This window comes from Bos indicus x Bos taurus, chromosome 8 (assembly GCF_003369695.1).
Source record: "Bos indicus x Bos taurus breed Angus x Brahman F1 hybrid chromosome 8, Bos_hybrid_MaternalHap_v2.0, whole genome shotgun sequence".
NCBI lineage: Eukaryota > Metazoa > Chordata > Mammalia > Artiodactyla > Bovidae > Bos > Bos indicus x Bos taurus.
Genome location: NC_040083.1, coordinates 65,764,648 through 65,785,709, shown reverse-complemented (window position 1 = coordinate 65,785,709; position 21,062 = coordinate 65,764,648). Strand labels below are relative to the sequence as shown.

Here is a 21,062-nt window from a genome sequence, read left to right as displayed (position 1 = left end):
TTGTGCTGTAACTTGTGGTTAATTGGGAATGACAGGGAATTTAAATTAGTGTTAAATTTGGGTTAGATTTACTCCACAACAGACTCTGTGCAGTGTGAACTTTTGAAAAGTGCCCTATGTGTGGATGTGTGGGGATGTCTGGGGTGTGTACATTTGTTCAACACAAACTTAATGCACCGCTATTGCAGAGAAGTCAGACATACTAGGCACAGAAAAAAGGTGCATGTGTGATGATTAAACCATCCCTTTTAGCCAAAATTACTTACTAGTCTGATAGTATGGCTAACAAATAACTTTGGTAAAGTTGTAATGCTTAGAAATTTTAATATGTTATTGTTTTAAAGCTTTGCCTTTCTAATCTTCTCCAGTAAAGTGGAGTACTTTGCTCAATATGTGGCAACTGAATACTCTCCACTCTGCTGTGTTTACCACATCACTGCTGCTGCTGCTGCTGCTAAGTCACTTCAGTTGTGTCTGACCCCATAGACAGCAGCCCACCAGGCTCCCCTGTCCCTGGGATTCTCCAGGCAAGAACACTGGAGTGGGTTGCCATTTCCTTCTCCAACGTATGAAAGTGAAAAGTGAAAGGGAAGTCGCTCAGTCGTGTCCATCACTAGAAATCCCTAAAGCTTCAACTTTTATCAAAGAGTTACTTTTCATTTTTCCTATAGAATAGAGAATGTAAGGTGAATGCAGGTAACCACACAGAATTTTTATTTCTGGGTCCTCCATGATCTCTTTAGAATATTCTAATCTGTTCTTTGAAGTGTTAGAAATTTCTAAAGTATATAGTCATCAATAATTATAACAGCATCATAGTATTCTGTATGAATTCAGTAGCCTGGAGGCATATACAAGGAAAATTCATGACAGTGTGTATTCTAAAGAAGTATCATTGGAAAGAAACGATTACTTAAAGTTTCTCGTTTTTGTTTTCTGTATAAATATTATTTCACCTTATGGAATGGAATATTGGGAATGGAGAAAGGGCAAGAAGATGCTCTCTTTCACCAGCTTATTTGTTTCTAATCTACTATCAAAAATTGAAAACAGCAGGGGGTGGGATGAACTGAGAGAGTAGCATTGAAACATACACATTACCATATATAAAATATTAAGAGGTAGCCAGTGGGAATTTGCCATATGATGCAGGGAACTCAAGCTGGTGCTCAGTGACAACCTAGAGGGGTGGGATGGGGTGGGGGAAGGAGGGAGGTTCAAGAGGGAGGGGACACATGTATACTTATGGCTGGTTCACATTGTTGTATGGCAGAAACCAACACAACACTGTAAAACAAATACCCCCCAATTAAACATTAAAACAAACAAACAAACAAAAAACACCCTGAAAACAGGCATGCTGAGGTGAGATTGCCTACCTATCTGTGAGGCCACAGGTGTCTATCTGGAGGTCACGGAAACTCCCTAGCGCCCCCTGCTGTATGGATATGGGATCCACTGCTTCGTCGCCAATGGAAATGAGCCTCAGGCAGCCCTGAAATCCACCCAGGGAATTAGTACATCCAGGGTGAGAACTGTTGTCAGGACAGCCTGAATGAACATGGAGACAGAGGAGAAAAAAACAGTTATGAAAAAATATTGTACAGTATTTCTCATTAGCAAAAATTGTTACCTCCATTTGCTAGTAGACACCTGAAGCAAGAAAAGCTATGGCAAACCTAGACAGCATATTAAAAAGCAGACACATCACTTTGCCAGCAAAGGTCCATTTAGTCAAAGCTACGGTTTGTGCAGTAGTCATGTACAGATGTGAGAGTTGGACCATAAAAAAGGCCAAGAGCCGAAGAACTGGTGCTTTCCAATTGTGCTGGAGAAGACTCTTGAGCATTCCTTGGACAGCAAGAAGATGAAACCAGTTAATCCTAGAGGAAATCAACCCTGAATATTCATTGGAAGGACTGACGCTGAAGCACCCGTACTTAGACCACTTGATTTGAAGAGCTGACTTATTGGAAAAGATCCGGATTCTGGGAAAGATTGAGGGCAAGAAGAGAGGGGGACAACAGAGGATGAGATGGTTGGATGGTATCGCCGACTCAATGTACATGAGTTTGAGCAAACTCTGGGAGATAGTGAAGGACAGGGAAGCCTGGCATGCTGGAATCCATGGGTTCCCAAAGAGTCGGACACAATTTAGTTACTGAAAAACATAATTTGAGAAGGGCACATCACCCATGGATAGGGTGGTGGAGAGCTGACAAGAACAAAATGTGTTGGTATTGGTAAACTGTAAAAATAATGACTAAAGCCAGGCTTAAAGAGAGATGAGAGGAAGGGAAGATGTGAAATCTGACAAATAGAGTTACTTCACTTTTAATTTAAGCAGTCTGATTTCTTTTTTGAAAGTACATTTAAGACATCACTCCTTTTAGTATGATGTTAAACTAGATGAACTAAAGGCATGTGAGAGCAGAATCAGAAAAAAAATTATAGGCATAAGAGGACTTAATAAATTTCAAATGCTTAAAAATAATCTTAAATTGAGAATTGACCTGGATACCCTCCATTCATCTAAATGTTGTTAAATATCCACATGTGTGAATTCACAGGCATATTTTTAAACACTTCTGATAATAGCTGGTCTAATAGTAATTTATTCTTACTTTTATTTTTTTAATTAGGCATTTTAGTCAAATATATTTCAACATGAATAGACAAACAAATTAACAATATCTCATAACTATATAGCATTGTGAATAATGGAGAAAACAAGCAACACAATGTTCTATGGAAAAAAGAAATGACCTTTGATTAATTTCAATAATAAGAGTAAAATTTACAAGTTCTGTTACAGACATTAATTGGTTTGCTGTACAGTTACCAACCATAATTCCTACAGAGTAGTTCTGTTTTATCCTTCTGGGTCTCCCAAGAGATAAAGTTCTTAGAATGATTATGAACAAGGACAAGACTTTAAAATCAAAATCAAAGCAGATGGGGGCCAGAGCCACCTTTTTTTCCACTTGTAAGGCCAGCAGGGTTTAGAGTGTCCTCTCACCCTCCCCTAAATTGTCTCCTAAAGAAATCACAGGTTCTTAGATTTGCCTACTGCAAGACTGACAATGTAGGAGAGGATGGGGAAAGTTAGGCTAAGAGGATGCTGTCACCGTGAAATGCTTCTGAAAAAGGCAACAATTTGGAGAAACCTGCGTACAGAGTCCAGATCACATTACTCCCCTCTGCTCAAGACTGAGGCCCTCCCTAGGAACAGCTGGGCTGCAGGGAGCTACTTTCATAAGGCTGTGTCTGTCCTGAGGAGCCACAGTGCCCGAGAATGCAATGGAGTGATGCAGCACAGTGGCTGCACACCATTTTTTCAACTGGGACCTCCTTAAAGTGCATGCCTGCTTCAGAGAACCCCTTGGGGTCTTCAGAGGCTTCTTCTGCAACTGCATTGCAGTTCAACTTGTCTCTCTGCCCATCACAGTTACTCTTTCAACCTTCCAGGTGCTGTTTCAAAGAATTACCGCTACTAACCCACCCACACGAGAAACTCCCATGCAGAGGCAGCTTCCTACGGAATGAAAGCTACAACTCTACATGGGAAAAAAGCTCAAAGTGTTTAACTGAATTGAACACTTTATTTTCATCTGCAAATATGAAACAAGGACAATATTCTAAATGATTAACATTGTAATAATTCCCAAAAATTGTCAAGCAAATTTTATGCTTGACATGAAATTTACCTATTTTATTTATGCTTTGCCTTACAATGTTTCATTTATATCACTTATAGAACTATTTTAACTATTCTGCTTTGTATTTTCCAATAATTTTAATATTCAGAAATTCTTATGTTAATATTTACAGTTTGGGGTTATTTTATAAGATTCTTATTTTTTAAATCAAAAGGAATAAGTATTTTGTAAAGTAAAGATTTTGTTCATTGTACTTATGTGTTTTTCATTCATCTCTCTTTGTACTTGTGTCTTGAAATTGCTGGTGTACTTTCAAAGAGCAAGAACTGAAGACAGAGCCTCTTCTTGTTCCTGCATAATGGATGCTAGCTTTCTGCCTAAGAATTTTCATAAAATACACAGAGTTTTTCTATACTTTTCTTTCAGTGATTGGGGCTTTAATGGTTTGTATTTCTGACAAATAGAATTCAAAACAAACCGAGGACTGCATCAGGTTGAAATCATGAAAGGCACAATGAAACCTCAGAAATTAACTTCAAAGGGACTTTGAAGTTTCCATTTTAACGTTATATCATAAAGAACTGTTTAACTCTGCAGCTTTCCTTTACCATTTTCTTGTCTTATGTGAAAACACACACATTTTCATTTATAAGAGAATTTCTGAAGGATTGGATATATTTGGAAGAAACTTGGTGTATCTTTATATGTTATATGCTGTGCTGTGTGCTGTGCTAAGTTGCTTCAGTCATGTCCAACTCTTTGCGACCCCATGGACCATAGCCTGCCAGGATCCTCTGTCTGTGGGATTCTCCAGGCAAGAATACTGGAGTGGGCTGCCAAGAATCGAACTCATGTCTCTTACAACTCCTGCACTGGCAGACAGGTTCTTTACTGCTAAGCCACCTAGGAAGCCCTTGTATCATCTAGGTGACTTTTACTTACTGCACTTAGTAACTAAGAATGTTAGGATAAAACATAGGAAACATGAAGTCAGTAAATCATTTTGTGGAATCCCTGTTAATCCTTTTCTGTTTTCTTCCTTTTCTCCAGATCGCCATCCTCAAACTCATCCAGAACACATCACAGTATCTAACTATACCTGTTAGGAGAAAGAAAAACCATATCCAGTTAGTCACAAGGAGAAGGAAAGGTCAAACCAATGAGTGTTCTATTCTCCAACTATGATATAAAAGTCAAGAAGTAAGGGTACCACAGCCCAAGAGAAGCTCGGGGCAGGAGACATTTTTCCATACAGATGGTTGCCCCACAGCCCCAGTGGGCCATTCATCAATGACCTGATTTGGGATGGACAGTGAAGTGGACAATGAGTAGTTACTGCTAAATTAATGAAAGATATCCATCACAATTGAGGGACTCAGAAGTTTAAGTACCTCTGAGGATGACAGATAAATTGTCATTTATGTCAAGACACCAGAATGGGTCCTCAGATGAAACTTCATTAGACTTGTCATAGGCTCACTGGCCTGCTAACATTTCACAGAAGGACACTCAGGGGATTTTGAACATAACTTAATATTCCCCAACTCTGTAGTGCAAGTATGCTATTGAGCAGTACAAAGATTCAATAGAAAGGAATTTATTAAAGCTTTACTTTCCACTGCCCCTAATAGCGGGCACCAAAAATTTATGTACAGTGGACTATTAGTGAAACTGCTGTTAGAGGAAAATTACAAAAAAAAGTTCAGACTAAGAAAAGGCAAAAAGGAAAAAGGGATAGCTTGTGACTTCCCTGGTGGTCCAGTGATTAAAAATTTGCCTTCCAGTGCAGGGGATGTGGGGTCGATCACTGGCCAGAGAACTAAGATCCCACACGCAGCAGGGCAACTAAGCCTGTGTGCCAGAGCTAGAGAAAGTCTGGATGCCTCGACAGAGACCCAGCACAGCCCCGAAAAGACACCCAGGAGGGTGTATAAAATTTTCAAAAGTGATACCTAGATCACAGAGTTCTGATGGGACTTTTAGAAATATTGTTATTTTATAGATGACCCTTTTTACTGTAAGATAGTGTGGTCTGAGATTGCCAGGCCAAGATGGAATAGAGATTTCCAGGTGGCCAGAGAGCCTTGGTTTAGGCTGTGGTCCTGCTATAATCACTGAAATCACCTCTTTCATTGCTAAAGTGTCCTGAAATTATATGGTCACCCTAAGGAGGAGAGCTGGCTAAAACTCAACATCCCAAAAACTAAGATCATGGCATCTGGTCCCATCACTTAATAGTAAATAGATGGAGAAAAACTGGAAACAGTGACAGATTTTATTAATTTTATTTTCTTGGGTTCCAAAATCACTGTGGACACTGTGAAATTAAAAGATGCTTGCTGCTTGGAAGAAAAGCTATGACAAACCAATATAGTGTATTAAGAGACATCACTTTGCCGACAAAGGTCCATATAGTTAAAGCTATGATTTTTCCAGTAGTCATATATGGATGTGAGAGTTGGACCATAAAGAAGTCTGAGCCCCAAAGAATTGATGCCTTTAAATTGTAGTGCAGGAGAAGACTCTTGAGAGTCCCTTGGATAGCAGGAGACCAAACTGGTCAATCCTAAAGGAAATCAACCCTGAATATTCATTGGAAAGACTCACATTGAAGTTCCAATACTCTGGCCACCTGATACCAAGAGCCAACTGATTAGAAAAGACCCCGATCCAGGGAAAGATTGAGGGCAGGGAGAGAAGGGGACAATAGAGGACAGGATGGTCGGATGGCATCATCAAATCAATGGACATGAGTCTGAGCAAGCTCTGGGAGATAATGGAGGACAGGGAAGCCTAGCATGTTGCAGTCCAAGAGGTCGCAAAGAGTCGGACATGACTTAGCAACTGAACAACACAAAAAATGTGGATGTTTGGCTGAAGCCGACACAATACTGTAAAGCAATTATCTTTCAGTTAAAAAAAAAAAAAGAAACTGTAATAGCAAGCCATACTAGTCTGCTTTCATGGGGAAGCATCACAACAAAATTCAACTGACCATATAATGATAATTGGAAACTTGCAGTTGACTGTCCATCAGGAAAAACAGTAATGGGAAGGAAACCTGGTCAAGTAGTATTTCAGAACAGGGAGTATTGTTTTCCTTGAAAAGTCAAATATCATTAGCTGGTTTTCACCTAGATGACCCAGGAACACTGACTTTATTAGTCCCAATATTGCTACAGAGCATAGACTGGATGAACTTCACTTCTTTGTCAACATCATACATATTCTGGTACTTACAGACACTGAGCAAGAAGGTAAGTAAACAGATACTGACAGAAGCTACCCTTTGGACATTAGAGTTTTCAGGAGTGGAGCTCAAGCTGTAGCTGACCTACCCTACTTTACCCAGAACAGCATTGGAAAGTCCAACATATCATGGAGACAAATATGGAAATCTTGAGCAAAGTTCTACATGTGCATAAAAATTGTGAATATAATAAATCTACTGAGAATCAGAACTCCATGCTCACTGGTCCTAGACCTGCCTCTCCTGGTTTTCCTTGAGTAAAAATAGTATCTATCTTTTTATTTAACATCAGTAAATTAGTCCATTTTGGTTTTACTTGTTTGTTTTAATCTGGAAAAGGCTTTACTTGAATTTTAAAAGTAGTATATATTCTTTCTCTAGGAAAAAAGATGCTGTTATGTTGGTGTAAGATATACAGTTGACTGGCTTCATTTGAATCAGTGTCTGAAACTGTTCTGTAGGAGTCAACTAGATATTTATAGCTATGCTTATAGAGGCTACTCTAAATTTATACACTAGTTAGGAAGAAAGTGCTGTGATTACAAGTCCTATTTTTGCCACTCAGTGCCAACACAGAATTACATTAGAAAAATAGGAAAGTTGTAATGAAGAAAAGTCATTATGCCATCTCGTGGGATGTTTAAACTTTGCAATTCCACTCGTCTTAGGAACACTGTTTCTTCTTGGAAACCATATTAACAAGACAGTTCTCTGTATATCAACACAATTTTATGAAAATACATAAGAAAGGCTTATTACATCTTTTTCAACACATTTCCTCTAGCTCTCTAGGATCCTTAAATAGATAGTAATGAAGCCAAAGGCCAGGTGTATGTGCACAACCAGTGTGACAACTGTGGGTTCTTGAGCATTCGTTCATCTTAACCATTGGAGCATGCCACTAAAACCCCAGTACTGAATGTTGTTTCACTGAATTAACTGTACTTCTTAGGAGTCAGATAGTTTATGCATAAGGAAAAACTTAAAAATCACTGGCAAGATGTCTCTTAGCAGCTACACTGATATTTACAGCATTTTTAAAATAAAAATGGGCACAATCAAAATGTCCATCAACATAAAATGGTAAAATGGAAGAGTAAAATATGGTACAATATGCATCAAAAAGCCACACATCCATGAAAATTAATTAAATTCAGCTATTCACAGCCACATGGCTGGATTTCAAAAACGAATGTAGAACAGAAGAAGCAAGTCACAGAAGAATGAACGCAGGTTTATCCTCTTCAAAAAAGTTAAAAGCGAGGCAACACAAGACAATTTATTGTTTAAAGTTATCTACATAGATGATAGATTATTAAAAAAGCAATATACAAAGACTGGCTTTAAAAAAGCAGAGTAATACTTAACTAGGGGAATTAAAGTCTAGAGGAGCAACAGAAGCCTCAAGTGTTGTAGTGGCTAATTTTGTAGACAAGAGGATGCACCCGTATATATTCTTTTTATGAAATATTATAGTCTTTTTAAAGTGTGTGCATATGATCTATTTCACAGTAACAACTGACTCATGTTGCATCAGTATGTAAATATTTATGGAAAGTACCTACTCTCAAGTAGCCATGCATTCTGAGAATGCAGTATGTTCCATACAAAAGATGATTTGAGAAGTATTTTTCTTTCACTTTTTAATACAAAATGTTAAAGGTATTTTATTTTGTGTCATTAAACAGTAGACACAGATTGTTCTTTCTGTATCTGTCAGTGCTTCAAAATATTTTATCTTTTAAATTACAGTTCTTGGATAAATTCTTTATTTCGCTTTGAAGGAATTTGTTCCTCTCCTGAGCTATAAAACCCATCATTTAAGTGTAAAGGTTTAAAAGAGTATCTGGGTCAGAAATGCATCACATTTAGCAAACAAGAAAAGCAAGCAATCTTAACTTTTAAAGCTGCTGGCACAATTCCACCTTTCCCCATGAAGTTTGCTTTAGGAGACTTCAAAGATTAAACAACCCAATTCACGGTTGATGTACTTTTTGTCAATTCTCAAGGGAGAATTTTATACTTTCTTGTTGAGCTATCAAGCTATCTCCACCATGATTCCAAACTTATTTTAGAAAAAAATAAAAAGTATAAAATGCAAAACAGCAATAATGTCAGAGAGGGCTTCAAGCCAAGATTAAAAATAAGTCTTACTATTGACAGTTCTAAGCTTCCAGTGGCTGAGGATTTTTCACTTGAATGCTCCAGGGATGGAGATTTATTACCCTCAGAAGTTCCCCCTCCCTGGTGGAAAAGATCCTGGATGGACTCAATCAAGGTTCACTAAGCAGGCAAAACACCCACTGACTACATCCCAGGGAGATGGACTGTTGATGTCTTGGTAAAATCCATCACTAAGCAATGAGTGACATATTAATGGGCTTCTCCTGTGGCTCAGCAGTAAAGAATCCATCTGCAGAGCAGGAGATGCAGGAAACACAGTTCAATCCCTGGGTCAGGAAGATCCCCTGGAGGAGGGCTTGGCAACCCACTCCAATACTCTTGCCTGGGAAATCCCATGGACAGAGGAGACTGCGGGGGATGATCCATGAGGTCGCAAAGAGTCGGACACGACTGAACACGCATGCATGACATATTAACAGCCATTGAATTAATCTCTTCCTCTGTTGTGTATAATGATGCCCTTCTGTATTAGGCAGTGGGAATAGACATCTTTTTTTTTTTATTATTTATTTACTTATTTATTTTTGGTTGTGCTGAGTCTTCGTTGCAGCACGTGGGTTTTGCTAGTTGCAGTGAGCAGGGGCTACCCTCTAGTTGTGGTTGCGGGCTTTTCACTGGGGTGGCTTCTCCGGTTGGGGAGCAGGGGCCCTAAGGCCTTGGGCTTCAGCAGTTGTGGTGCATGGGCTTAGCTGCCTTAGCATGTGAATGTTCCCATTCAGGGATTAAACCTGTGTCCCCTGCATTGGCAGAATACCAACCCCTGAACCACCAGGGAAGTCCAAGTTTCTTAAATTTTAAAATGCAGCAGACTTCCTGGGGATCTTGGTGAAATGCAGATTCTGGTTCAGGAAGTCCGGATGGCACATCTGCATTTCTAAGAGCTTCCGGGTGATGCTGATACTGTTGGTCCATGGACCACACTTTGAGTAGCCAGGCCCTGGGCAGAAAAGAAGCCAACAGACAGAAGAACACCCCCATGCAGCAAAAAACCTGGCACATAAAAGCTGAAGGAAAGATTGTAAGCGTCATTTGGCTTTAGGAAAATTCCTGATGGCAAGGTATTAAAGGTAAGAAATAGAGAGCAATTACCCTCAGTATTGCTTCCACATAGAATCACCAGAGAGTATTCAAAAACCTGTTGTCCAGGTCAGGCTTCCCTAGTAGCTCAGCTCATAAAGAATTCGCCTGCAATGCAGGAGACCCCAGTTCAATTCCTTGGTCAAGAAGTTCCCCTGGAGAAGGATGGGCTACCCACTCCAGTATTCTTGGGCTTCCCTGGTGGCTCAGACCACACTGCAGGAAAGAATGCACCTGAGCAACTAGGCAGAAGCACTCAGCATGGAACCAGTTACATCAGAATTTCTGGGGATGCAGCCAGGCATCAGCATTTTGAATCCTTCCAGGTGACTGCAATATGCAACCGTAGTTGAAAACAAATGCCAAACTTAAAACCAACCTTATGATGTGCACTTTTAAACAAGGCCATCTATCTGGCTTTCATTTTTAGACCACAATTTATCATCTTTGATCACTCAAAATTCTCAATGACTATAACTAAAAGAGAAAAACCATTCTTCACTATTAATTTTCATGTAAAACTATGAATTGCCTTAGAAGGCAGGAGCATAAAAGGTAAAGATGGTTTGACCACCAATGCAGCCCAGTTCCTTTCACTTACCCCCCAAATAGTAGGTGTCGCCTGACTCAATCTGCCCACGCAAGGAATGAGCCATGGAGGCTGCCTCACCATCCACCATCACACTCAGGTGATTCCCTCTTGCAGATAAGGACACAGAATGCCACTGCCCATCATTTAATCCAGCACCTGGAAGTAAACAAAATGGGTTAAAATAAATTCCTATAAACCTTGGTAATACCTCAACAGAGCAAGTACTTGAAAACAATATGATGCATACCTTGGGCCACCTTCCACAGACCACCAAGAACTCATCTGAAGCCCACCTAGGTCACTCAGCTGGGTGAGCAATGAAGAATGCACCACAGGGACACAGAGAGACAGAGAAAGGTGAAGGATAGATGTGGACTTGTCTGGGGGCTTCTAAGCAGGCAATTAGGTTATGTGGTATGTTGGTCATGCTTATCTAGAAGAAGGTGCTACCTATGTCAGCTGGAGGAGGGTCTTGTCGAGTAAATTTTGTGGTTGCAGAGGATCCTTGTGTCTGATCCATCAGTCATGGACTGGCCTGTCTGATATTTGTTTATGTAATAACAAAAATGATTATGTTCAGTTAGGATTACTATGGCCTCTATGCACAGTGCCAGGGATATACTTCAGTTTCTCATCATTCAGTTTAGTCAAAAAGGTGCACATAAAAAAAAAAAGCAGGTGGGGGGACAAAGAAAGAAATCAGAATGAAGGGGTAAAGTGAAAAGAAGAGTGGATCACTCATCCTGCCTTGAAAAACACAGCATTGGTTTGTTTCAGTCCTAGGGCCTTAAGAGAATAAAATTTCTATGAATGACCCTGAACAATCATGAAATCATAAACTATTTCCAATTACATGGCATCGGACATATTTTAGCCTCATCTAGCCCACTGATAGTTTGTGATGCTGAGAAGTACAGGTAGTTTCCAAAAATGCAAGTTATAAAAATAAAAACTTATTCTCACTTTCATATATTGTCATTATCTATAATATTCTTGGCAGACTATTTTAAAAAATATACTGACAGTCTTTAAAAATAACAATTTAAGTATTAATAAAACATGAAAATTCATAGAATAGAATAAAAGTTTATAAAAGCATTACATTAAAGTGTGTCTGTACATATTCAAACATTGGATAAAGATGGAAAAGAGTGGCAAGAAATATTCTTAAATATTAACCTTCATTTTTGGTTGTGGGAATTGTTTTTCATTTTATGTCATTTTTACATTTTCTGTTTTTCTTTCCAAATAAGATACAATGTATTCCAGCTATCATCACACCACATGCGTGTATCCTCAGTCATGTTTGTGTTCAACTCTTTGTGCCCCGATGAACTGCAGCCTTCCAGGATCCTCTGTCCATGGGATTTTCCAGGCAAGAATATAAGAGTGGATTGCCCACTCCAGGGGATCTTCCTGACCCAGGCATTGTACCCGTGTGTCATGCATTGGCAGATGGATTCTTTACCACTGAGCCACCTGGGAAGCCTACCAATTTTTAAAACTACTATTAATTCCTTCAAAGCAGTCATTGTCTCTTGAATCTATCAGATGAAATATCTATATTTTCTTCAAGTGCTGGAGCTGGAATGATAAATTAGTTGAATCACTGACTGCCCACCAACTGTGCATGGCTCTAACATCTACTACAGACCAACTTGTAGGGTTTTCTATTGAATGAAAACCCAGTGCTGCGTCATGCAAATACATCAAGCCTTAGGTGTCCCAGTACACTCACCCACGCAGTGTGTGTGTGTTAGCTTCTACTAGGTTATTTTGTGGACATAAACAACAGCAAAGTTTCAATGAGTAACAGCTAGGGTTTGTTTCTTGATCTGGCCCCAGGCCATCTGGCTCTGTATCCTTTGTGCTCTAGGTATTCATCCAAGCAGCACCAGGCTAATACACAGGCCAACCCCCTGTCTTTCTGCAGAGAGAAAACAGCATCTGGCAGAATCTTGCTATGGTGTTGGCAGTTTCTACTCAGATGTGGCACAGGTCCCTTCTGCTCGCATGCCAGTGGCCAAAATGTGTTATTTGGCTAACAGCAAGGGATTTGTCCCCTCCACAGGAGGCCACTGCAGCTTGCACAGCAGGCCCCAGATAATGAATGTTTCAATAGAGGGGGTGGGGGCAGGAATAATTGGAATCTTTAGAAATTGTCTTGGTCAACAAGGAAGAGGGTCATAAAAAAAAATCAATTTTCATTCATTGAAAAGCAAGAGTGAGATGACTACTTGATTTTTTTGACACCATGCTCAAGAAAAAGAAATGCAAAAAGGCAAAATAGTTGTCATACGAGGCCTTACAAAGAAAGAGAAAAGAGAAGTTTAAAGGCAAAGGAGAAAAGGAAAGATATACCCATTTGAATGCAGAGTTCCAAAGAATAGTAAGGAGAGATAAGAAAGCCTTCCTCTCAGTTAGTGCAAAGAAACAGAAAAACAACAGAATGGGAAAGACTGGAGATCTCTTCAAGAAAATGAGAGATACCAAGGGAACATTTCATGCAAAGATGAGCACAATAAAGGACAGAAATGGTATGGACCTAACAGAAGCAGAAGATATTAAGAAGAGGTGGAAAAAATACACAGAAGAACTGTACAAAAAAGATCTTCACAACCCAGATAATCACGATGGTGTGATCATGCACCTAGAGCCAGACATCCTGGAATGCAAAGTCAAGTGGGCCTTAGGAAGCATCACTATGAACAAAGCTAATAGAAGTGATGGAATTCCAGTAGAGCTATTTCAAATCCTAAAAGATGATGCTGTGAAAGTGCTGCACTCAGTATGCCAGCAAATTTGGAAAATTCAGCAGTGGCCACAGGACTGGGAAAGTCAGTTTCCATTTCAATCCCAAAGAAAGGCAATGCCAAATAATGCTCAAACTACCGCACAATTGCACTCATCTCACACGCCAGTAAAGTAATGCTCGAAATTCTCCAAGCCAAGCTTCAACAGTATGTGGACCGTGAACTTCCAGTTGTTCAAGTTGGATTTAGAAAAGGCAGAGGAACCAGAGATCAGATTGCCAACATCCGCTGGGTCATTGAAAAAGCAAGAGAGTTCCAGAAAAACATCTACTTTTGCTTTACTGACTATGCCAAAGCCTTTGACTGTGTGAATCACAACTGTGGAAAATTCTTAAAGAGATGGGAATACCAGACTACCTGACCTGTCTCCTGAGAAATCTGTATGCAGTTCAGGAAGCAACAGTTAGAATTGGACATGGAACAACAGACTGGTTCCAAACAGGAAAAGGAGTACATTAAAGTTGTATATTGTCACCCTGCTTATTTAACTTATATGCAGAGCACATCACACAAAATGCCGGGCTGGAAGAAGCACAAGCTGGAATTAAGATTGCCTGGAGAAATATCAGTAACCTCAGATATGCAGATGACACCACCTTTTTGGCAGAAAGCGAAGACGAACTAAGGTGCCTCTTGATGAAAGTGAAAGAGAGAGTGAAAAACTTGGCTTAAAACTCAAGATTTAGAAAACTAAGATCATGGCATCTGGTCCCAGCACTTCATGGCAAATAGATGGGGAAACAATGGAAACAGTGTCAGACTTTATTTTTTGGGCTCCAAAATCACTGCAGATGGTGACTGCAGCCATGAAATTTAAAAGATGTTTTCTCCTTGGAAGAAAAGCTATGACCAACCTAGACAGCATATTAAAAAGCAGAGACATTACTTCACCAACAAAGGTCCATCTAGTCAAAGCTATTTTTTTTCCAGTAGTCATGTGTGGATGTGAGAGTTGGACTATAAAGAAAGCTGAGAGCCGAAGAATTGATGCTTTTGAACTGTGGTGTTGGAGAAGACTCTTGAGAGTCCCTTGGACTGCAAGGAGATCCAACCTCTCAATCCTAAAGGAAATCAGTCCTGAATATTCATTGGAAAGTGATGCTGCAGCTGAAACTCCAATACTTTGACTACCTGAAACAAAGAACTGATTCATTGGAAAGACCCTGATGCTGGGAAAGATTGAAGGCAGGAGGCAAAGGGGAAGACAGGATAAGATGGTTGGATGGCATTACTGATGCGATGGACATGAGCTTGAGTAGGCTCCAAGAGTTGGTGATGGACAGGAAACCCTGGCATGCTGCATTCCGTGGGGTCGCAGAGTAGGACACAACTGAGCAACTGATCTGACTGACTGACTGAGTGTACTAGTGAGCTTGAATGACTCCAATCTGAGCATCTTCTGGTATGTCCCAATATATTTAACTAACACAGTTTACGAATGTTAAAGGCACAGACTCTTTACAGCTCTGTAAGTTTAGAAGTCGATCTTATGAATTAGAAGTTATGTTAGAGAATAGTGGGCATTTTAGTCTACCCCTCAAAAGTAAGTGCATATTTCTGGTAGAAAGTTAACCAGTCCTGTCTAATTCATATCACATTTTGGTATTTACAACCCATGTGACCATGTAAATCCATGTCCTTCAAATGCTCTTCAAACCAGCTTTTTTTTTTTTTTTTCCTGCTGGATCTCTCATTAATGACTTGGACTCAAGATTCACTTGGGGCTTCCCTCATAGCTCAGTTGATAAAGAATCTGCCTGCAATGCAAGAGACCTGGGTTCAATTCCTGGGTGGGTAAGATCCCCTGGAGAAGAAAATGGCAACCCACTCCAGTAGTCTTGCCTGGAGAATCCCACAGACAGAGGAGCCTGGCAGGCTACAATCCACAGGGTCACAGAAATTGGACACAACTTAGGAACTAAACTACCACCACCAAGATCTACTTGGGGCTTCCCCTGTGGCTCAGCAATAAAGAGTCTGCCGGTAATGTAGGAGCTTAGGTGACATGGGTTCGATCCCTGGATCAGGAAGATCACCTGGAGGAAGTAATGGCAATCCAGTTCAATATCCACTCCAATCTAATCCACTCCAAACCACTCTGTTTCCTGGAGCAGGAAATGGCACCTCGCTCCAGTATCTTTGCCTGGAGAATCCCAAGCACAGAGGAGCCTGGTGGGCTATAGTCCATAGGGTTACAAGGAGTCGGACACGACTTAGCACACATGTAAGATCCACTTGAGCCAGAAATGTTTCCAGCATGACCCAGAAGTTCAAAGATCCTGCTGTGAAGCAGCTAAAATTTTGTTTTTCTCATACTGTTAAATATTAATTAGAATGCATCCCCAAACGTTTTCATTTTCAGGAAGGGGATGGCTTTAAAGTCGCTAGTTACTACTACCATGTCAGACAGTAAAAATGCTGCACTCTTGCTTTTTGTTTTTTATTGGTGAAGTCAGAAGCATTTTCAAAGATTCAACACTCGTTCATGAAAAATCATGAGAAAAGTTGAAAACTAGCATATGGAGGATTCAAGTTAGACACTTAAAACATATATTATGAAACTGAACCTGAAATAAAGTTTTGAAAGAAGTTCTGTAATCTGAGAGCTAAAGAGGATGAACCAGAAAAAAAAACTCTCTATATGTTATTTTCAGCCTTATCATTTGGGGTTTCTCTTAATTGTTATATCGTATACCTGTCAATATAATAACTATATTCACTTAAAATCTGTCATTAAAACCTAGTTTGATTTTGTGAAATATTTCCTTTCTCTCCCTCACCCAACCACCTTTTCCTTCCCTCTCTCTCTCTGTCTCACTTTCTCTCTCTCTCTGTCTTTCTCTATCTAGCACAGGGGTCCCCAGCCTCTGGGATCTAATGCTTGATGATCTGAGGTGGAGTTGATCATGCCTACCAGGTTTGTGGAAAAACTGTCTTATACAAAACCAGTCCCTGGTGTCAGAAAAAGGCTGGGACCACTGATCTAGCATATTGAGGTATTTCACATGGAGAATTTGCAGAAAGCACTCCAGAATATCTTGAATTTGTAGTAGATGTCATCCGTTTATGTGACACAAGACTGTTCTTAGTAAAAATTAGCCATTTTAATTTAAAAATAAAATGCAGGCATTTATATTCATTGTCTCCTTCTCTCCATTATAAATCTCATCCTTTGTTTTTCTTCAGTGTGATTTCAAGTCAGCCCACTTCTGATGAAAGGACAGTCTGTTTCCCAGGCAACATGATTGTCAAAGGATGGATGGAGACCAGAAAATAGATTTCGGACTTTTGATTTGTGCAACTATAGATATGATGCTAATTCTACCACACCCTTCCAATCCCTCTAAAGGCCTCAATCTTGGGGGTGATGCCATGATTGTAGTGCTAGTGTTGAAATACTGTAACTAATGGTTATTGTGTTATTACTGATTGACCCTATGGTGCCAAGCGTTTAGATATGTTAAATCCCTGCATTCTCACCATAACACTGATTAGTGTCATTTTAAAGATGAAGACCCTGAGGCTTCATGAGAACAAGTGGGCTGCTTATCAAAGGCAGACCTGGAAATATGCAAGGGAGAGGAGTCCTCTCACACACCACCTCATAAATCAAATAATTTATTCTAATAACAGGATAATGACCATAGCACTACACACAACACGGCAAAGGGTAGAATTGTGTCTTTTCTTATAAAGGGTGAATCAGTTCAGTTCAGTTCAGTTGCTCAGTCATGTCCAACTCTTTGCGACCCCATGAATCACAGCACTCCAGGCCTCCCTGTCCATCACCAACTCCTGGAGTTCACCCAAACTCATGTGCATCAAGTCCGTGATGCCATCCAGCCATCTCATCCTCGGTCGTAAAGGGTGAATACAGACATTCATTTTTTCCTTTTCCTTTATTGCTCCCACTTTTCCTCTGTTTCTATGACCCACTTCCTTAGCCCTGCCCCAGAAACACATATGCACTAGAATCTACACCTTTGGTACATTTCTCCAGTTCTTCAGAACTGTCTTGAGATAACTATTAGGAAAAATTATCTACAACCTGGAAATAGGATACAAGATGCTTTTTCAATATCATTTAATGAAATTTAAGTTTCAGTTTGGTACACATTTGGGTACTTGATACAACATTTAAAGTGAAAAAATTTTGCAGCCTGTCTTACTTTCCATCTACTTCAACTACATAAAAGATTCCCTTTCAAATGTTGCTAAAGTAAGAAGCAAGCATCTCAAGAAATTCACCTTTGGTTTGCTTCTGAAAAATGGCACATTACACTGTAAAACCTTTAAAAATAGTGCAATAAAATATTTATGTGTTGTGTCAGTGCCAGCTTATAAAATATTCAATACCTGACATATATATATGTGTGGGGGGGGGAAGGACAGTGTGTACCCACATGAACAACACTAAAAGCTATCTCTTTTAGTTCATATTACATGTAAATTATGTGTGCATGCTAAGTTGCCTTAGTCACGTCTGACTCTTTGCAACCCTATGGACTGAAGCCTGCCAGGCTCCTGTGTTCATAGGATTCTCCAGGCAAGAATACCGGAGTGGATTATTTCCTCCACCAGCGGATCTTCCTGACCCAGGAATTGAACCCACATCACCTGTGGCTCCTGCGTTGCAGGCAGATAGTTTACCACTGAGCCAAGATTTAAGCAGTTGACTGAATCTGAATTGACACTGTCGACTCTGTTCATTTACATGCTAATCGTCATATATATGTTTTTTTATTTATATAAAAAAAGGAAAATTTAGTCTTCATTCCTAGCTTTTCAGTCCCAAACTGATAACCAGAGATCAGACAAGACAGTCCTTCCACATGAAACCTTCAAGGAATGACATGCCATGAGTCTACCTAGGTTTAAATTTATCAGTTTTAAATGTAAAGCAGTCCCCAAAGTTAAAAAATAACACGACTCAGAAGTGAGTCTAGAAATAAACAGGTTCTTCTCAAAAAGCTATAGAACATTCACCCATTTAGAAGCAGCCTCACCAAAAACAAGTAGGAACAAAGGAAGCAATGGCTCAGACATAAGAAAGAAAAGTAACTTATAATATTTTGAAAATCAATGTGTATATAGGTTTAAAAGACAGCTGAAAGAAATCTATTTTCTTAAGACTCCTTAGGATAGTCTAATGCCTTCTAGTAATTCAAGTTTACCTCTAGGTTCTACCTCAAACTTACAAATAATTTTTTTTCTTTAATTAATTTTTTATTAAAGTATAGTTGGTTTACAGTGTTGTGTTAGCTTCAAGAGTGCAGCAAAGTGATTCATACATACACACGTGTATATACATATATATATGTATAAATATACATATTCATTTTCATATTCTTTTCCCTTATAGGTTATTACAAAATACTGAGTAAACTTCCCTGTGCTATAACAGTAGGTCCTTGATGGTTACCCATTTTTTATTAATAGTAGTGAATATCTGTCAATCCCAAACTCCTAATTTATCCCTTTGGTAACCACAAGTTTATGATCATTTATTTTTAAACTTTTTGATAATTATGCTACATCATATTGACTGACACACCAACAGCCTGGAGTTACCTACTTCAAAGGAAAAAGCAATCTAGTTCTCTCTAGTAGGATTATGACTATCTTATGTATTCAGCCATTCATTTGTTTTAAAGATTACCCATCTTAGGTTTACATGCAAGAAGATATAGTCACAACAAATACCTATGCGTTATCTCAGGGAGGACGTTTATTACCTGCTGTGATGTCCCTGGCTGGATGTCCAGGCTGGGAGAGACTCAGCTTGAGTTTTCCATCACTAAGAACAAGGATGAGAGCTCCTGACCTATGGTGAAACTGACTGGTCAGCAACAGTCCTGCTCTGTTCCATGTTCGAAATTGGAAGATCACAGACACTTTGTCCTCTCTGGAAATGCCTGGCAGCACCAAGTAACTCCTGGAGCTCAGAAAAGTCATGGGGACAGTTTGCGTGTGTGAGCAGGAGAAGGACACATTTCCCTGTGAACACAGTGAAACAGACTTTAGGAAAGCACAGTTGGAATGCTTTCATTTCACAGACAACAGATTTTCCAAGACACTGAATTTCTTATCAACAATTCAGCAATCTAGGATTTTTAAAATGAGGCTTCCCCATCAAACTTAAATCCAGATTTGCCTTATAGGTCCCTTAAAGCACTGTTCAAGAACTTCCCTGGTAGCCCAGTAGTTAAGAATCTGCCTGTCAATGCAGGGCACGTGGGTTCGACTCTTGGTCCAGGAACTAAGATCCCACATCCCGTGAGGCAATTAAGCCCATGCACCACAACTGAAATCTGTGAGCCCTAGAGCCCACGCTCTGCAACAAGAGACATCACAATGAGACACCACAATAAGAAGCCCATGCAATGCAATTAGAGAAACTAGAGAAATCCCGTGCATGCACAGCAACGAAAGGGCAATGAAGACCCAATGCAGCCAAAAATATATAAATATAAAAATGAAAAGAAAAAGTGCTGTTTAGCTGGGTAAACCTATTTCTGAGTTTCTGAGGAACTGTCTATCTCCATTACCAAGCATTTGCAAAGGAATCCTGAGCCAAATCTTTCCCAGACTTAATGCTGGGTGTCCAAACTACGGTCTTTCCAGTAGTCACGTACCAGTATGAGAGCTGGACCATAAAGAAGGCTGAGCATCAAAGAATTGATGCTTTTGAACAGGGCTTGAGAAGACTCTTAAAAGTCCCTTGGACAGCAAGGAGATCAAACCAGTCAATCCTAAAGGAAATCAACCCTGAATATTCACTGGAAGGACTGACGATGAAACACCTATACTTTGGCCCCCTGATGTGAAGAGCCAACTCATTGGAAAAGACCCTGATGCTGAGGGCAGAAGGAGAAGTGGGCGACAGAGGATGAGAAATGGCTGGAAGGCCGTATAGACTCAATGGACATGAATCTGAGCAAACTGTGGGAGATAGTGAAGGACAGGGAAGCCTGGCATGCTGCAGTCCATGGGGTCCTAAAGAGACTCGACTGAGTGACTGAACAACAATAGCAACAATGCTGGGTGTGGGATACAACATAGACAATTTTCCTCTCTTGAGGTGCTAGATGTTTTTCTCCAATGTGAAGGCTAGCACAAAGGATAACTTACTCCAAGAACTTTCTTGTACTTGTCTTGATTATGTAAATGTGATTATAAGTGTGTCACTCAGGTGATAGCTACATCTTACTATAGGTAGGGCATGTGCTTTTGCATGTCTGAAGAAAAGAATGTGGCCAGGCTGGTCCTGCCACAGGTAGGCTGGTCTCTTCTCTGAAGTTCTTACAAACCAAATCACCCAAGGCTATCACCCAGCCTAAGATCTGATCTGTCTAGCAGGCTGTTTTTATTTGTATATAATTCTGTTTTTAAAGACATTTTTAATCCTTATGATATGTCTACTGCTCCAGGAACAAACTATTTTTAATCATAGTGCTTGGACGGAATGGGGTCAATATAATTCCAAT

General features: G+C 39.8%; 1 protein-coding gene across 2 annotated transcripts in view; it reads right to left on the bottom strand.

The window, feature by feature from the left end:
• LOC113897259 (contactin-associated protein-like 3) overlaps window positions 1-21,062 on the bottom strand; it is a 238,670-nt gene that overhangs the window by 83,088 nt on the left and 134,520 nt on the right. For both annotated transcript variants that reach the window (XM_027549777.1, XM_027549776.1), the window contains exons 8-10: window positions 19,311-19,572; window positions 10,772-10,918; window positions 1,380-1,551 (exon numbers count right to left, since the gene is read on the bottom strand). In XM_027549777.1, the coding sequence (XP_027405578.1) occupies window positions 1,380-1,551; window positions 10,772-10,918; window positions 19,311-19,572 (581 nt within the window). The remainder of the gene's footprint in view (window positions 1-1,379; window positions 1,552-10,771; window positions 10,919-19,310; window positions 19,573-21,062) is intronic.